The sequence below is a fragment of the Eriocheir sinensis genome, chromosome 2 (assembly GCF_024679095.1).
Source record: "Eriocheir sinensis breed Jianghai 21 chromosome 2, ASM2467909v1, whole genome shotgun sequence".
NCBI classification, from domain to species: Eukaryota; Metazoa; Arthropoda; class Malacostraca; order Decapoda; family Varunidae; genus Eriocheir; species Eriocheir sinensis.
The window spans coordinates 1,079,503-1,098,929 of NC_066510.1; the positions used below are offsets into that span (position 1 = coordinate 1,079,503).

Below are 19,427 nucleotides of genomic sequence, written 5' to 3' on the forward strand. Positions count from 1 at the left end.
GAGGAGGGAGGCAGGCGAGGCGGGGCGGTGGAGGTGAGGGGGGTGCGGGGCGGGGAGGGGCAGTGGCCAGTGTGGGTGAGGAGCAAATTTGAGTATAGTGGGAGCGTGTGTTTTTGTTATTTCCGTGACCCACCAATGTATTAATAATGTTTCATCGATGACGTCACGCTCGATGATGTTATTGCTGAAACTCGTGTTAAATCGAACATATCGCGTTAGTTAAACGTATCTCCTTAAATATCAACTCGTGTTAAATCAAAAACACGTTAGTTAAACTCGTGTTAAAAATCAAAAACACGTTAGTTAAACTCGTGTTAATCGAGAGGTGACTGTGTATATATATATATATATATATATATATATATATATATATATATATATATATATATATATATATATATATACAGTAAAACCCCGATTATCCGAAAGCGGATTATCCGAAAAACCGGATTATCCGAAATTGATCTGGATAATGCAATTAAAAAATTTTTTTTTCTATACTAAAACGTTATAAAACATCAAAAATAAATAAAAGTAACTACATATGTACTATATTAACACATTTAAAATTGATAAGAACAGTTAAAATGAATATGCTTTCTAATTCGTATTGCCGAAATAGCTCAAGGTCACACTTGCAAGCTTGCACAACCATTCACAATCGCACTCTGCAACATTCACAATTCAGACCTGCAACGCTCACAAGTATCAACATACACTGGTCCAGACAAGGAGACACACAGACAAACATACAATAAAACATTTACATCACATGTTTTAAGCATACTACTTTGTTTAGCGTAGCGTGTGTTTGTTTGGTTTCATTGTTTACATCGTCAGTCGGCGGCAGTCGCGTCACACACTTCACACTGGGCAGTCGCATCGCGTTCTACCTGTGCTTCGAAAATAAGAACCAAGGTGCAAGATCAAAGTGATATTCATCCAAACGAGAAAGCAAGACACAATGCCGACGATCAAACTGGCGGCGATCAAAATGGCGGCCATAAATACGGATTATCGAAAAATCGCTTATCCGAAGAGGCTTCCCTTCCAGTTCGGATCATCGGGGTTTTACTGTATATATATATATATATATATATATATATATATATCTATATATATATATATATATATATATATATATATATATATATATATATATATATCAGAGCTGGGCACTTCCAATCATCAGTCCGATCGTCCGATCTGATCAGAACAGCAATTGGCGATCGGAATGCAAAGATTGGATCATCTTTGTAAAAGGTAATCGGACTGTGGAGATCGGAACTTCACAAACTAACTTCCGATCACCAATCACAGAAAAGAAAGTGGTCAACATTGTCATGGCAACAAGTGACTGCGGACTTCTTACAACTATTCTTATACACGTTGCTAAATAGTTACTTCAAATAAGAGTCTTTATTTATAAAATTAAGCGATAATTATTGATCTTTAATTTATTTAGTCCTGGTAAGGTATCGTGAACGAGACGCGGAGGCGCATAGTCACTTTATTTGCTTGGCTGGACTTGTTACACGACGCCATGACAGTGTGGTGTGGGCTGCAGCAGGATCAAAGGACACGGTCAAACAGCGCGCAGAAAATGACGTCAGCAGGTGAAGCGAGGAGAGATGAAATAGAAAACGAAGTATTCACGTCGAACGGTAACGCAAATAAAATCGAAAGTATTTACGTCGAGCGGTAACGTAAATAGAATCTCAGGCTTTCATTGTCTTTGTCTTTGATTGACAAATATCGTATCTTCTATAGGTTTCTGTAGTGAATTTAACATACAAAGAAATTACGTACACACATCTTTAGGTAATGTTTCTTGCTTATACTCACTATAATTCACTTGACTGTCTATATATGCATATTCTAGACACAGTATAAAAATACAAAACATGCTAAATACCTTTTTGGCCACAATGGGAGAGCCTAAGCATTAAATCTAAGAATAATGACTGCCCGTCCCTTTGTTATGGCTCACAGTAGTAAGCGTGGGATTGCCTTTGTAACGGCTCACATCTTGCTGTGTAATAATAATACGTACAATGAAAACTATAAGCTTACATTCAAATTCTCTCTAACGAGCATGATGCTACTCGATCCTCTTGCAATAGGATTCAATAGTTTATCCTGTTTACATAGATAAAATAAGACATAGAAAATAGATTCCTTTAAAGGTACACTTGCCTATATCTACTTACATTCCTTAAAAAAAATACATTCATAAGAAAATAAGGAATCTGCAAGAGGCCAGTTGACCTACACGTGGTAGTTCCTGTAAAACTATAAACTCTAAAATCTATCTCCAACCATAAATATACTGAGTGGCCCGACTCTTCGTATATTTTCCGCATGTGGCCCTCTGTGAAAAAAGTTTGGACACCCCTGACCTAGACAGACTAAGGTGCTTTCTCTAGAGGGTTAAATAGCCTACTTACAGACTTGCAGCCAGATACTTAACAACTGCAAGGCATTGTGATTTGAAAAGAACAAGCAAACTGCACACCACCGCTTCCGGCTGGCTACTGAGGCGTAAACCATAGCTGAACCCACCAACCTTCCACCTGATGACGTCATGCGCCAGTTGATTCAAAATTTGACGCGCTCTCCGGTAGACCCTGTGTCCTTTGATCCTGGGCTGCAGTAGTAGGCTTCCGCTCACTCCAGCAACCGAGTGGCCTGCCCCAGTTGTCAGTTACACATTTTCTGCTGCAGTGTTACCACCCTCTAATGGCGGCAGCATCAGTTCATTTACGGGAAACCAACAAGATTCAAGCTAAGAGGGGGGGCTTCGCCCTGCCTCGACCCCCCCACCTTCTTAACCGGGGGGAGGGCTTTGCCTTCCCTCGACCCCCCCACCCACCCGTCGGGCTCCCCCCGCAACAAGAGGATGAGGAGGAAGGAGGTCTCACGAGACAGTGCAACATGCCGCCCAGACCACGGCACCAAACTAACGCCCCAAACCCCTCTCATCCAAGAACTTATCTAACCTCTTTTTGAATGTATCTGTAATGTCTTTTTTTCCAAGGCAACGCTACATTCCTTCTGACGGCCACTGATTAGATGGTAATGTGGTAGCGGGTTGGTCGTCTGGCTATTTCCGAGCGGTTGTCAATGATGTTGAGACAAGCCTCAGGACAAGTGAACACTTGTTCTGGGTTGTGATGGTTATCTTTAGTGCGGTAATGATGGAAGGTGGGTGGATTCCCGTGTGAACCACTCTTGAGACAACGTTTAGTTAAGGGGGGAGTGGTGATAATTCACTAACGTGCGTGTGTGGGTGGGTGTGTGTTCAGTAATGCCCAAATGGCAGGTTGACAGGCTTGAAATTATAGCACTTACAGTAACTTAATAACTTTTCTTGTGTATGAATATAGTTACAGCCCCTGGGCGGTTAGCGGAGTGACATTTTTAAATGAATACATACATAACTGAATATTATTGAACCTAACTAACTATCTATCAGGGAGATTGGGGAACATTTGAATGCTTATCTGTGTTGAAGACCCTTGAAGTGCTGACTGGTGCAGGATGGAGGAGGGCACTGGGGCGATTGAGGCGCCGGCGGGGGGGGCACTGCCAGGGCCGGCAACTGTAGCAGCGTTGTTGAAGAGGCTGTGGTTGTGTTGTTTAAGAGCTGAGGCGTGGTTGAAGAGACTGTGGTTGTGTTGTTTAAGAGCTGAGGCGTGGTTGAAGAGACTGTGGTTGTGTTGTTTAAGAGCTGAGGCGTGGTTGAAGAGACTGTGGTTGTGTTGTTTAAGAGCTGAGGCGTGGTTGAAGAGGTCGTGGTTGTGTTGTTTAAGAGCTGAGGCGTGGTTGAAGAGGCTGTGGTTGTGTTGTTTAAAAGCTGAGGCGTGGTTGAAGAGGCTGTGGTTGTGTTGTTTACAAGCTGAGGCGTGGTTGAAGAGGCTGTGGTTGTGTTGTTTACAAGCTGAGGCGTGGTGGAAGAGGCTGTGGTTGTGTTGTTTACAAGCTGAGGCGTGGTTGAAGAGGCTGCGGTTGTGTTGTTTACAAGCTGAGGCATGGTTGAAGAGGCTGTGGTTGTGTTGTTTACAAGCTGAGGCGTGGTTGAAGAGGCTGTGGTTGTGTTGTTTACAAGCTGAGGCGTGGTGGAAGAGGCTGTGGTTGTGTTGTTTACAAGCTGAGGCGTGGTTGAAGAGGCTGTGGTTGTGTTGTTTACAAGCTGAGGCATGGTTGAAGAGGCTGTGGTTGTGTTGTTTACAAGCTGAGGCGTGGAGGAAGAGGCTGTGGTTGTGTTGTTTACAAGCTGAGGCGTGGTGGAAGAGGCCGTGGTTGTGTTGTTTACAAGCTGAGGCATGGTTGAAGAGGCTGTGGTTGTGTTGTTTACAAGCTGAGGCGTGGTTGAAGAGGCTGTGGTTGTGTTGTTTACAAGCTGAGGCGTGGTGGAAGAGGCTGTGGTTGTGTTGTTTACAAGCTGAGGCGTGGTTGAAGAGGCTGTGGTTGTGTTGTTTACAAGCTGAGGCGTGGTTGAAGAGGCTGTGGTTGTGTTGTTTACAAGCTGAGGCGTGGTTGAAGAGGCTGTGGTTGTGTTGTTTACGAGCTGAGGCGTGGTGGAAGAAGCCGTAGAGGTGGTTATGATGGCAAGGCTGGTTAAGGCGTTGTTGAAGAGGCTGCTTCTGCCGGCCTTTGTTTCGCCTTGCCTTGCTGTGCTCTGCTGTGCCTTGCCTCGCCTCTGCCGTGCTTGTGGTGGTGTTCACAGGGCTGTGATGGATGGTCACGCCAACCTCTCAATGTGCGTCCTCACCGCTTGTCGGCCTCGCTCTCTGCCTCTTACTGTATCTCAGGGTTTCTGTCTCCTCCCTGGCCTCCCTCCTTGCTTCCTGCTGCTCGTCTCCTCACTGCCCCGTGCTTCTCCCTGCCTTGCCTTCTCGCCTTTTTTCCTCGCTAAGCTCCTCCCCCTTCTTCATGTGACTCCCTCTCTGCATTACAACAAGATAATCTATCGCTAGCTAACTAATAATCATTCTAGGGTTTGAGATTGGAGATGAGGATTTCAGACACGTCTTTCATCCATTCTCACCCTCATTCACGCCAATAATCTCTACTTATCGCACACACTCGTTCATCCATCCACACATCCGCTCACTTGCTCGTTTGTTGTAATATATAATCATTCACTCACTTGTATTCCATACTCGTTCATTCATTACACATTTGGACCGTTACATATCTATCATGTTGGTGCTCACCACATGACTTCTACGTCTGTTCCACTCATCCACCACTGTTGGTAAACCAATTCTTGCCTATGTCTTTCTTGAACCTGAAGTTATCCAACTTAAACCCATTGCTACGTGTCCTACCCAGTGTGGTGTCATCTGCCATCCACGTACCCTAAGGCATTCCATCCAACCTGCGCATGCGCGGGATTTGTTTACAAACAAAGGGTGGATGAATTGCGACACGGTACCGTGTCTTTATCGACTGCCTATCGTGATATGTCCCACCTGAGTTTTTAATTTTTTTTTTTTTTTAAAGTAAATGTTGACGTATGTTTTAAATTTGAAAATTGCTTGAAATATGAAAGTTTCTTCTGCACCCTTCGTATGTCAGCAAATGAGGTATGTCGGTAAATGTGATAAATGAGATAACCTGCTCCCCTTGTATGTCGGTAAATGTGATAAATGAGATAACCTGCTCCCCTTGTATGTCGGTAAATGTGATAAATGAGATATCCTGCTCCCCTTGTATGTCGTTAAATGTGATAAATGAGATAACCTGCTCCCCTTGTATGTCGGTAAATGTGATAAATGAGATAACCTGCTCCCCTTGTATGTCGGTAAATGTGATAAATGAGATATCCTGCTCCCCTTGTATGTCGGTAAATGTGATAAATGAGATAACCTGCTCCCCTTGTATGTCGGTAAATGTGATAAATGAGATATCCTGCTCCCCTTGTATGTCGGTAAATGTGATAAATGAGATAACCTGCTCCCCTTGTATGTCGGTAAATGTGATAAATGAGATATCCTGCTCCCCTTGTATGTCGGTAAATGTGATAAATTAGATATACTTATCCCCTTGTATATCGGTAAATGTGATAAATGAGATATCCTGCTCCCTTGTATGTCTGTAAATGTGTTAAATGAGATAACCTGCTCCCTTGTATGTCGGTAAATGTGATAAATGAGATAACCTGCTCTTTGTATGTCGGTAAATGTGATAAATGAGATAACCTACACCCCTTGTATGTCGGTAAATGTGATAAATGAGATAACCTGCTCCCCTTGTATGTCGGCAAATGTGATATATGAGATAACCTGCTCCCCTTGTATGTCGGTAAATGTGATAAATGAGATAACCTGCTCCCCTTGTATGTCGGTAAATGTGATAAATGAGATAACCTGCTCCCCTTGTATGTCGGTAAATGTGATAAATGAGATAACCTGCTCCCCTTGTATGTCGGTAAATGTGATAAATGAGATAACCTACACCCCTTGTATGTCGGTAAATGTGATAAATGAGATAACCTGCTCCCCTTGAGGAGAAAGACAGCGTCTCTGCGCGATGACGTCATTGATGAAACTCATGTTAAATTGAACATATCGCGTTAGTTAAACGTATCTCCTTAAATATCAACTTGTGGTAAATCAAAAACGCGTTATTTAAACTCGTGTTAATCAAGAGGTGACTTTGTATATATATATATATATATATATATATATATATATATATATATATATATATATATATATATATATATATATATATATATATATATATATATATATATATTTGGTATCAAAAGAAAGCAAATTAAATGTATTATTCATTAATGGGAAGAAATAGGGTTGAATACTAAATAAAATATGAAATAACATGTATATTAAGGGGCTTAATATAGGTGGATTTAAGACCTACAGGAACTTAGGACCTAAATTGCACCCTTTCAAAGATTCACTGAGATCTGGGGGGGTACCATTTCTGTGAACCCTACTACTAGCCTGCTAATTATAATAATAATAACAATACTACTATTACTATTAATAATAATAATAATAATAATAATAATAATAATAATAATAATAATAAACATACAAAACAAATAAAATAAATTGCAAACATTACCATATTTGTATTTGTAAAAAAAAAAAAAAATAATAAATAAAATAAAATAAATGCACGTAAAGCGGCGCCAGATGGATTTGGTGGATTCAAATTTTGCTTTCTTCCTTTAGCATGTAGACCTAACAGACCTAACCTTTAATTACAATGCTAGCAAATAATATGTCAATATTAAACAAAATATATATCTATATATATATATATATATATATATATATATATATATATATATATATATATATATATATATATATATATATATATATGGTATCAAAAGAAAGCAAATTAAATGTATTATTCATTAATGGGAAGAAATAGGGTTAAATGCTAAATAATATACGAAATAACATGTATAATAAGGCGCTTAATATAGGTGGATTTATATAGTGAAATGATTATATAAGAATAGCAACTTTTTATATAGATATCTTGAAATGCTTCAACATATTGAAGTGTTCATATATGATTTTTTATGCAGATATATTATTTTTTGTGGCATCAGGAAGCTTTTTAGTCACGGCGCGTGAAATGAGTCAGATTTGTCTAATTTTCGTTGCGACTTCTGGCAAAAAGTTGCTCGATTGGGCTACAAATATATATTGACGGTATACCACGTCAGCCGACCTTCTAGCCCAGATGGTATACCACGTCAGCCGACCTTTAGGGGTTAATACAAGAGAGTCAACATATTGAAGTGTTCATATACAATTTTTTTATGCAGATATATTAATTCTTGTGGCATCAGGAAGGTTTTTTGTCGTGGTGCGTGAAATGAGTCAGATTTGGCGAATGTTCATCGTGACTTCAGGTCGAGCTCGAGCATAAACTACTGAAGCTAGGAAGGTGTGCTTGGTGGCTAATGAAAGCTCTTTTATTACAGATCAATAATCAGAAGAAAAAAATTGGAAAGCATTAAATAAATAAAAAAGTTATATGCAAAAAACTAGGATGTGTCCATATCGCGGCAAAAGGGCCGAAAAACAGGCTATTTTGTGACGGCTCGATGACAAACTTGTAATCAAGCTATAAAAAAAATCCTTCAAGTTGGTCAAACTACATTGCCAATTGTCTGGAGTTCGTCAAAATCGCTCTCGACAGGGTTTACGTTTCAAGCTCTAGCGACGAAACTACTGGGAGTAGGGAAATGTTATGCATCATATTGGAAAGCACATTGGCAGGGCTAAATCATTTGTTAAATAAGTATTTTGAAATTCTAAAAAAAATGAGTGGGTTTCAAGGTTGGGAACTCAGAGGTAGTTTGAAAAACAGTCGTATTTTGCAAATTTATTCAATTTTTTACCCTTCGAGTCGGTTTTTGAGCCCGGTCGCCAATTAAAAAATATAGCCTTTTCATTTTTCCGTCGATTGATACCAAAAACTTTTCTGTAGCCCCAAAAATAATGGAGTTATGGCGATTCGCACCAAAGCGGTTGATTTTCCAAAATTCGCTGCTTAACCCCTTCAATCCGGACGCCGTCACTATTAGTCCTCTTCTAAACCTCTTAATCCTCTTCCATTTCCTCTTAATTCTCTTCTAAACCTCTTAGAGGAAATGGAAGAGAATTAAGAGGAATTTAGAGGAGGATTGAAAGCTTTAGAAGAGGATTAATCCTCTTCCAGTTCCTCTTGACCCTTTCCATACTGTGACGCCGACATGTGTCACATATGGAAAGGGTTAATGACAAGGGCGCCGCAAAATCAAAAGAGTAAGCCGCCCATTACTTGAGATGTCACTGGTTTACACCAACAAACAACATACAGTGGTACCTCGTGATTCGAACTTAATTGGTTCCTTTGGGCTGTTCGAATTGAGAATGTTTGAATTAGGAAGCAATTTATCCCATTGAAATTAATGTAGAAAAAAATAATCCCTTCCAGGCCCCAAAATCCTTATGTTTTTTTACATTTTTATGGGTTTATGTTGTGCCCTGTGCCCAGATCACTCAAATATTGTCAATCAGACGTGTATTGTCAACTAAATATTGCCAACACATGTAACAAACACGTGAAGCAGGTTCGGTACCACATACGAATGCGTGAAGCAGGTTGAAACGCAGGTTACTTGTGTTCAAAAAATTTCCATTCGAGTTCAGGTTACTGGTTATTCTCTAATGTTTGTTGGTTGGTTTGTTATTCTCAAGTAGCCAATAATCTTTTTTCCTGAGGGTCTAAGTTGTATTCAACCAATAGCGATGCTTCGTGTAGGTACGTAGGCTACATACGTGGAGTGTTATAGTGTGTGGTGGTTCGTGGGTCAGTATCAGCATGGATTCTTTATGTTCAGCTTGTTCCCTCACTGAGTATGCCTTGATTAAAAAAGTGTACAAAGACGACGAAGAAGCGTTGAAAATTCTTTGTGATCCTGGGGAGAGATAGGCTGCTCTCTCTCTCTCTCTCTCTCTCTCTCTCTCTCTCTCTCTCTCTCTCTCACACACACACACACACACACACAGATGGGTGGGATCGAGTTACAAGGAGGGGGAGATAAGCACTTTGGTCATGATGCCAGCAGAGTCAAGCTGTAACTTGTTGATACCTCTCTCTCTCTCTCTCTCTCTCTCTCTCTCTCTCTCTCTCTCTCTCTTTCACACACACACACACACACACACACACACACTGCAGGGAGGAGCTAGGACAGAAGAAAGAAAGGAAACCGAGATAGTGAGATAGGTGTGATGGGGAGGCAGAGAGGGGAGGCCGCAGCTCCCACCGTAGCCCACATGCAGCGTCTTTTTCATTTTTTGTTGTTTTCTGTTAGAACACTTACGTTCTTACACAATAATAATAATAACAACATCCTCGTGTTGAAGGGGTTAACTTATGTGGATGATAGTAGTAGTTGCTGGCAGAGGTGGATGGTGGCAGAGAGAAGGATGACTACTCTGCTATAACGCTTAAGCTTCCTGCCACCACTTGCACCGTCACTTTTCACTTTCTTGGGAGCCATAGTGAGGGTTAATTCAAGAAAATATGCAAAAAATATCAAGAGCAACAAAGCGTGGCGTTCCAAGCAGGGGAGCGCAAATGTGACTGACAAGAATGGCTTCCAGCGTTGCCAGGTCCAAGTTTTTCCTGCGCAATTGGGCTATTTTACAAGGGAGTGTGAGGGAAAAAATGGCAGTCGCGGGTTGGCGGTTCTTGAGGCGGGAGTCCACAGTATCACATTCACTGACTTGGCTACACTGGTGGCGTTGTCTGCAGCCGTTTGTTTGTGTTCGAATTGGAAGACCAAATTTGTTTGATAAATGTGTTTGAATTGGGAAATGTTCGAATTGCAAGGCTTTCGAATCACGAGGTACCACTGTACTAAGATTTCAAAGCTATTGGGTGTACCACATGCCCAGGAGGACCCCCCGTAGTCGCCCCCCTTAAATAACAAACAACGCACCCTGTAGTGCTGAAAACACTAAGATCGCACGCAAAAGCACAAATACAATCGGACACGAGTACACAGATATTATCTCCAGGGCCCAAGGAATATTTGTATTCCTGGGGCCCTGATTATCTCTACGAGATTACAACGCGGACTGAGACTAGGTTTGCCAACCTGTCACTCTTTCCTTAAAACGTGAAATGCCATTTGTTCTGTATTTGTCTGTCTGAATGGTTAAGCAGATAAAATTCAGTATTTTAAAACTGTAGTGAGCGCATTTTTCGGTGAACCACAAAGCCAGACCATAAAATTAAGTTTGTCAAGTGTTGTCCTGAAATACATGTAAAATGTGTGGCTGACAGCAGTGCAGGCTAGAGAAATTTTAGGGTTGCCACCCGTTCATTAGAATATGGATTCGTTCTAAATTGGAGAATGGGTTATTACGTTCCTTATTTTTTTAAGCTCAAGGTGGCAACCCTAATTGAGACTATTCCCATTGTTTTCCTCTTAGAGCACTCTTGTCTAACTGCGAACAAAGGGAACCCTCGCTCACTTCTTTGACTTGTACAAAAAAACACGCCAGTCCTCGTCGAAAGACCAGCTTGGTTGGCTAGGCTCTATCGGTATCCTCCCTTCCCATTCATGAGCCGTCACCCGGCAAGGGCCTGTGGTCCCTACTCGGAGGGGCATATGCATTTGATCCTGATGGCCTCTATATGGCATGTGTCCCCACCCTTGAGGTGGCAAAAAAAAAAATAAAATAAATAAATAAATAAATAAATCTATAAACACGATGCTCATATACCAAGTCACTGCTCATAATCATAATGCTCATAATGTGATTTTTCTTTGGTCGTAAATCAAAACTCATTAACTAAGGCACTCGTAAACCGAGGTTTGACTGTATACCGTATTTTGCGGCATGTAATGCACACTTTTTTTCACCCAGAAAGTGCCAGAAAGTTACCATTGTGCGGTATATGCTGAAGGTACAATTTTGATTGATTTAAACGATGAATAGTGTGATGCAATAGAAAAGGAAAGTGTTAATAAGCAGAAGAGAAGAGGAGGACATATGAAGCGATAAATATATACAGGTCACAAGAAGAAGAAGATGCATCACACGTGGGAGCCGAGGCGTGGCATGCACACGAAATACAACACACAACACCGCCGCGGTGCGCCAGTCACCAGTGTGTGGGGTACCTTGGCGGTGATGTTAAAGCAGCTATTACACAGGAACAATGCTGGTGGAGCAGGGTGCTGCTTGACATGACTGCTTGGCGATTGTGGGGTGGACTTGGGCGGATTCATCTGGAGCTACTTCTGCTGTGCAGTGGCCTGGTCAGCTGACGTTTTCTGTGATACTTGTTCGAAGAAATAGATATCCGTGGATGACTTGAGTGTTTATTGGAAACGCATTTTTGCCTCTCATTGTTAAAATAACTACAGTAAACACTCGATATAACGGACCCGCTTATAACGGATTTCGGACATAACGGACAAGGTCAGAAATCCGTGGGGACCAACCGAGAATAGTTTTTGAACCACTCGCTTCCGGTAACTACAAAAGTGTCTGCATTATTGTACAAGTGCAAATAATAACTCTAACTTAAATAATACAAAAACAATCACTTAAATGCATTTACTTTTACTACAAATACTATACAAATTATTACATTGCACTAATAGAAGTAGTATAGAACACACAAGTTTGTTCTTCATCACTGCTGTCCTCAAAACCTGAAAATTCATCTTCTTCCAAGCCAGAGAATTTAGCCAAGTTACTGCCAGTGCTTGAACCTTCACTTCCACATTCTTCATACAACATTTCGTCTTCTGTCCCATCAAGATTATTACTGATGCCACATTTTTTGAATGATTTTATCACTACTCCCTTCTCACTGCATCCCTCAATGTTTTCACCCACCGGCACACCTGCAAAGTAGATGGCCGCTTCACACGTCCTGTCAGCATCGTTTCCTTTGTTTATTTCTGAGCATTTGAAGCAGTCAATATTTTTTTAACAAACTGTCTTAAAGCTTAGAGTACGCAATATCCGCAGAAGCACATTATACGCCGCAAAATATGGTATTGATGCTGTGGCAGTTTTCCCTCTTTTGCAATGGGTCCATTGTATGGTTAATAGGGAAGACAGGGACGGATGACCTAAGGGTGTGTGTGCATGCTTCTGAACAACTAGTAGGAAAGGCAAACATAAAATAGAAGTATTCTAAAAAATGCAGAATGATGGTCTGATTAGCAAGTTAGGATTAGTAAGATTAGAGTCAGCAAAGCTTTTGGAAGGAAATGTTTTAAAATGCTGTCTTGTGATCTTGTATCATGCAGTGGATTCACACATACTTCTAATTTCAGAGGAGAATGGGCCGTCCCACTTCAGAAATATGGCTCCACTACATTATTGAGAGGGCTGCGGGGAAGACTGCCGTGTATTGCCGTTATTGCACACAAAAGTATGGCTACCCTAATGCAACAAAGATGAAGATACACACCATGAAGTGTGCCAAGTGCCCAGAGGATGTGAAGAGTCAGTTTGAGGGAACAATGAAGCCAGATGCAGCTGAGGGTCAAGACATCACCTTGGGAAGGCTTGGCAGTGATGGGGGAGTGACTGCTAAGCCAGATCCTGTTCAACAGTATCAGCTTCACCAGTCCCAGCAAGCTATGGAGAAGTCCAATGATGGCAAAAATGCTGCAGGTAGAGCCAAGTCAGGGTTTCCCAGGGCAGAAGTGTGGGTAGATAATTCTTCCATTAGTGTAAAAGCAGGCTGCCAAAGCTCTGAAAATTCCTCTCCCACAAAATCGCAGAATTCGGCTCAACAGGATGCTCTTTCAAAACACGAGGGAATTTCTGCTTCAAAGTCCAAACAGAGACCGTATCCAAGTCCAGAAAAGTCAGCAGCATCAAAAGTTTCCTCTTTAAGCCCTGAGAAAACCCACTCCGAGAATGTCATGCTTCCCTCCAAGGCGCAGCAGCAGCAGCACTCAAAACCTTTGTCTCGACCGGATGACAGAGTGTCTTTGAGATCAGAACAATTGTGTCACCCTCCCGTGTTTTAGTGTGTGTGTGTGTGTGTGTAGAATGTATTTTTAATGGCCAATTCCTTCCTATAGTTAAAATGTTGGTGTAAACTGATACAGCATTTATGGGTCTCTCAATTTGATTAGTGGATACAGTGACTGATGTGCTTCCCCCCCCTCTCTCTCTCTCTCTCTCTCTCTCTCTCTCTCTCTCTCTCTCTCATGTACACACACACAGACACATAGACACACACACACAGCTCAATTGGTTAGAGTGCTGTGCTGCCAGGCTTCACAGCCTGACAGGCAGCGGTTTGAGCCCCGCTGAGGCCGGAATCTTTCCACTGACAAGGATTGGTTAGTCTCCCCCTGAGTAAGGGGGATGGGGTGTGTGAGGTCCTGGCAGTATCCATAGATCGACTATAACGAGCATGAGCTCATGTCCTCCTCTTGTCGGGAGGTTACTTGCTGGCGAGTCCAACTCATGATCAGGCTGTAGTGAATTACACTCACAAAAGAGTAGGACCCAGTGAGTAACAATAAAAACAACAAGAAAAGTTAAATGAGCATACTTTTAGCAGGCTGAAGTCATTGAAAATGGGGAGATAATAATGTAAACAGCCTTTCATTATCTTCACAAATACTATAACCCGTCCACTGCGATTGGCACGGATTTCCCTTCACTGGTAGCCTGGTAACATACATTCCCAGGTCTTTCTCTGCCTCTGTGGTGGATAGTGGAGTGTTTCCCATGTAGTATTGGTATACTGGATATCCCCTCCCAAGGTGCATGACTTTACATTTTATTTATTTAATTGTAGCAGCCACTTTTTGTTCCACTCCTGAAGCTTGGTGATGTCTTCTGGTAGGAAATCCACAGTCAAGGGGTTAAATGGAGCCTTCCATCATGTTTCAAGGCATAAAGTAACAGCCATTGCTGATTCTAGTCATCTGGGAGCACTAAGCAGATAATGATTTGAAGCTCCATAATGTGCCTGCTCCTATATTTACATAGTGTTATATTACATTATCTTAATATATCAAATTGATATTAATATTCATTTTTTTTATGGACCTCTGTGGGCTAGTGGTCAGTGTGCCTGGCTACCACTCTGTGGGCCTGGGTTTGAATCCTAGCCCGGGCAGTCAGCGTGCAGCTCACCCAGCTGTTCAGCCTCCCTTTCAGGCTGATCAATAAATGGATACTTGGGGAAGGTAAACTATGGGAATTCCGGATTTCACATTGGCCTGTGTGGCAGGGTAATTGGTTGTTATCTACCACAGGCTCATCAGAAAAACTGTAATAACACAGTGAAAACATCCCCTCATGAACACCACTGAGTGCCGGGGATCGAACCCGTACCTTCTGAGTAGAAGTCAGGGCAGCATATTGACTACACCAGCGAAGAGCATTTCCAACTGTCACGAGTGTGGGTGGGGTCACCTTCACCTTCATGCCCACAGTGCAAGGTGGTGGCGTCAGGTATAGCTCGCAGAAGCGTCCTCTGGTGCGGTGAACTTTTAGCTCATTGGTGGTGTAGTTGGTATGCTGCCCTGACTTCTCAAAAGGCCTGGGTTTGATCCCCAGCACTCGGTGGTGTTCATTACGGATACCATGGGCTCAAAAGGCAAACAGATCGGAGATGAGCACCACAGTCACACGCAGCTATAGTGTATGCACCCACTTTACCTTTACCTACTGACAAGTGATCCAGTGTATTGCTTGTACATGGATGCAGCTGATGCAGCCGCATCCGGGGAGCCTGCTGTCAGTGACGGGTGCAGGACAAAGCCTACGGGACCCCTGCACCTTGAAGGAGGAAGGGCCCCCTAGCCCCTCCTTTTGTTTTCGGGGTGGCCGGGGTGGTGCAGAGGCTGCGCCCGCCCGCAGAACCAGGCCCGGGGTTAACCTTTGGAGGGCTCTGCGTGTGGTCTCCTGGGACGTCCGGAGCCTCTTGGACGATGATCAAATGCCCTACTTATCAAATGAGCTCAGAAGGCTGAGGGTGGACATAGTTGGACTCTGAGACGAGGAGGCCTGGCAATGGTGAGATCAGTAAGGGGGGATTCACCTTTTACTGGTCCGGCATGAGCAATGGCTTCCGTTTCAAGGGGGTAGCTATGGGCATCTCCAGCTAACTGCTTCCATTTGTGGGTGAGGTTGCTCCGGTTGATGAGTGTATAATGCGAGACTGAAGCACACACTGGGCTTCTTGTCTCTTGTAGCAGTGTGCACTCCTACTGAGATGTGAGCAACTGAAGAGAAGTTCTACGCCAAACTTGACTCTATTAGACCAGTGCCCTCCCCGGGACACAATCATTGTCTTAGGCGACTTAATACTACTACTGGCACTGACAGGGTTGGCTACAAGCTATGTGTTGGTCCTCATGGTTCTGGAACTGGAAACATCAACAGCTCTCTCCTGAGTATAGTGATGCCGGAGGGGTAGCTAAGGAGATTGACCACATCCTCGTAAGTACTCGTTGGAGGATCCTTCAGAACTGCAGGGTTTTCCGAAGTGCTGAGTTCTTTGGAACTGATCATAGGCTTGTTGTTGCAACATTCAAGCTTCATGTCAGGTCAAAAAGAATCTCGAGATGCATCATCACTGTGTTCCATCTCGAAAGGCTGTAAGACCTTGCATGTGTTCTGGAGTATGCTGTGACAGTCTCAAATTGGTTCAGCGTGATCAGCACCCTTGAGGACCCTGTAGAACTGTGGGATACCTTCAAACATGAGACTCTGCGAGCTGCCAAGGAGTGCATTAGAGAGCACCCGAGATCTAGGAGTGGGTTTGCCTTGGTGAAGAAGCTGGAGAATATTGAGGAGAGTCACCCTGCCAAACTTGCTGGGAACCGGGACCAAAACAGGGTTCTGTCATGTAGGATTAGGGCTCTCCTGAGGAGAGACAAGGAGAGGTATGTCAGGGGCCTCGCTGAGGAAGTCGAGGACCATTTAAATGTGAATGACCTCTGACCTTCTTACCGAGTCCTGAAGAAACTCCACCTCTAGCCTCCCTCTCAGGTGAGCACTATCATAACAGCTGATGGCTGCCTCATGTCGAACATGGGCAGAGGGCTCGTTGGGCTGAGTACTTTGAGCAGTTGTACACAGTGGACCCTCTAAGTGGGCAGCTTCCAGTTGCTGGGTTGCAGGTGGCAGATGATGATCCATCCATCGACGAAAGCCCACTCTCTCTTGACGTGGTCGGAGAGGCTGTGGCAAAGTTGAGGGGTGGAAAGGCACCTGGGATCCGTAACACCAGTGCAGATCTGCTCAAAGCTGGAGGTGAGGCCATGATCCCCGGGTTGCATGCAGTCTAGACTGCCATATGGCAGTCCAGTACCATTCCTCCTGACTGGAAGAGGGGGCTGGTCATCCCTATCTGGAAAGGGAAAGGGGACCATCAGGACTACAACAACTACCGTGGTGTTACACTGCTCATTGTGCCAGGCAAGGTACTTGCCCACCTATTGCTGGTGTGAATTCACATCCAGCTGCTGAAGCTGCAGAGATGTGAGCAGTCTGGGTTCATGCCTGGTAAGTTTACAACTGACCATATCCTAGCGCTTCACGTACTGGTGGAGCACCGACGTGAGTTTTGACAGGGGATGCTTGCAGCCTATGGCAATCTCAAGAAAGCATTTGACTTAGTGCATTGCGAGATACTCTGGGATCTTCTGCGACTCTGTAGGATTCCTGCAAGGACTATTGGTTTGCTGACTGGCCTGTATTCTGGGACAGAGAGTGCTGTGAAGTGTGGGGGGGCCTTGTCCAGCTTCTTTCCTGTGAATGCGGGAATGAGGCAGGGCTGTGTCCCTGTCCCATTGTTTTTCAACACTTGTATGGACTGGGTGCTGGGCAGAGTTGTGGACCAGTCATTGCAGAGCATCTATTGGCAATACCAGGGTCACTGACCTTGTTATGCTGTTGATGCAGTAATCCTTGTGGAGTCGCTGGAGGTTTTGGTGATGGCTCTCGAGGCACTGCATGAGGAGGCGAAGCCCTTGGGACTTGAGGTCTCCTGGGCCAAGACCAAGGTACAGGTGTTTGGAGGCTGCTAGATGAAACACTACAATCTGTACATGCGTGTGGCGAGGACATTGAGATCTCAGAAAATTTCACATACAGTTGATGGTGTAGTTCAGAACAACAGTGGATTGGCCTGGCCCACGGTGTTATGGACTTGCTCAGCATGAGTATGTGGTATTGTCGATACCTGTACAGAAAGATCTGGATCTTGAAGTCCCTTGTGCTTCCTGTCTTACTCTATGGCTGTGAGACATGGAGACAAAATGGGGACTTGGAGAGGCAGATTGATGCCTTTGGTAATAAATGTCCACACAGAATCATGGGATATCATTGGAATGACTTTGTGTTGAACCAGCGACTTCTCCGTGAGACTGATTTGACATATATTACCTTCATAGTCCGTCAGCGCCAACTCCGACTATACGGGCACGTGGCACGTTACCCTGAAGCTGATCCTGCTCATTGGGTTGTTTCTGTAAGAGACAATCCTGAGTGGAGGAGGCAAGGGGACACCCATGGAGTTTGTGGTTTGAGAAAGTCGATGGATTCTGCCGGGAGGTACTCAGGATGGGAAGGGGGCCTGCAGTAAGACTCACCTGGAGGGACCCCCAGACTTGGTATCGTAGGGTGGGCAAGGCGACGAGCCCCCTGGCGTATGCCGACATTGATTGATTGATTGTACTTAACATCTTCAATCTCATGACATATCTTTGTCATACTGTAATCAGTCTACCATAAGAAACAAATTTGTATAGTCTATGTACTGAGTAGTTGGCTGAAACTCAACCCACCAGGAGGGACCAGATGCTAGTGTCATCTTTCTAGGAGCATACTGGTTGACAGAAATTTGTGGAAAGAGTAAACCTGACAGGTTTTCCTTATATCAGCAATAATGTGTAGAACATAAGCATTAAGGTTATCAGAAATATGAATTTATCTCAAATATTTTGTTTAGATTCTCTGACAAAAAGAGAAATGCATACCTGTAAGGAAGGTGCAAATAATTAGCTTGGAGAACGAAGCTAATAAAGAGGTACCTCCTTGGCCTCAGCAGTAAGACAGAGGAAACAGCACAGCTATGTCCCCCTAAAGGCAGGTGAGCGAGATATGAACGCCTTGCCTCCCTAGAGATGTAGACACCTGCTCTCTCTCTCTCTCTCTCTCTCTCTCTCTCTCTCTCGATGGATAGGTAGATGGATAGACCAGATGGACACATGGATTGACATATGAGCATAGAGGGAGAGAAAGAGGGAGGCTTATCTCTCCCACCGTAATCATAAATATAACCCTGAATCAAAGGGGTTAAAACTCGCACAAGAAGCATGACATCAAACACTGTCCCCTTAGTCGACCTTTCCCAGGCTGGAACGTCAACACTCGGTGCACACAGGGGCTGAAGAACTCTTGGTCACCAACAGCTGAATGCTACATCAGTGAATAATGCAGTAATAAAGTGTCCCATAAACAGCAACTTTACTTCTTTGTACTAATAAGCATGCATATGTAGCCAGTCCAGTCCACCCCAGGAGTTATTTTCATAGTTGTATGACTCACATAATTTATTAAATCAGATGGAGCTGGGTCTTGATATTCCCTTCTCAAAACTGTGTCGTAAGCAGGAGGAAATACTGACAAAGGAAGGCTGTTGCAGAGTTCAGCATTGAAAGAGATGAAGATATTGGTTAACTCTTGCATAAAGTATTTAGATAGCATAGGGATGAGCTAGAGTAGAAAATTGTGTTCAGCAGGGGAGGAGGGGCACGCTTGCAGTTAGCAAGATCAGAAGAGCAGTCAGTATGAAAATACTGAGAGAAGATAGAGAGGCAATACTAATGCAGAGTTTAAGAGGTAGAAGACTGTTGGTAAAAGAAGGGAAGGTGTTGA

General features: G+C 43.4%; 1 protein-coding gene and 1 long non-coding RNA gene across 8 annotated transcripts in view; one reads left to right on the plus strand and one right to left on the minus strand.

The window, feature by feature from the left end:
* LOC126998371 (zinc finger and BTB domain-containing protein 17-like) overlaps positions 1 to 19,014 on the plus strand; it is a 130,089-nt gene extending 111,075 nt beyond the window's left edge. For all 6 annotated transcript variants that reach the window (XM_050859912.1, XM_050859922.1, XM_050859933.1 and 3 more), the window contains one exon: positions 12,845 to 19,014. In XM_050859912.1, the coding sequence (XP_050715869.1) occupies positions 12,845 to 13,549 (705 nt within the window). In that variant the 3' untranslated portion in view covers positions 13,550 to 19,014. The remainder of the gene's footprint in view (positions 1 to 12,844) is intronic.
* Positions 5,472 to 6,651, minus strand: LOC126998402 (uncharacterized). 2 transcript variants are annotated; one of them, XR_007752820.1, is made up of 3 exons: positions 6,291 to 6,651; positions 5,749 to 5,874; positions 5,472 to 5,664 (listed from the first exon to the last, which is right to left on the minus strand). It is a non-coding gene; the product is annotated as an uncharacterized LOC126998402 (long non-coding RNA). The 2 variants fall into 2 exon arrangements; XR_007752818.1 differs by having other exon boundaries at positions 5,749 to 5,958.
* Positions 19,015 to 19,427: the final 413 nt, after the last annotated feature.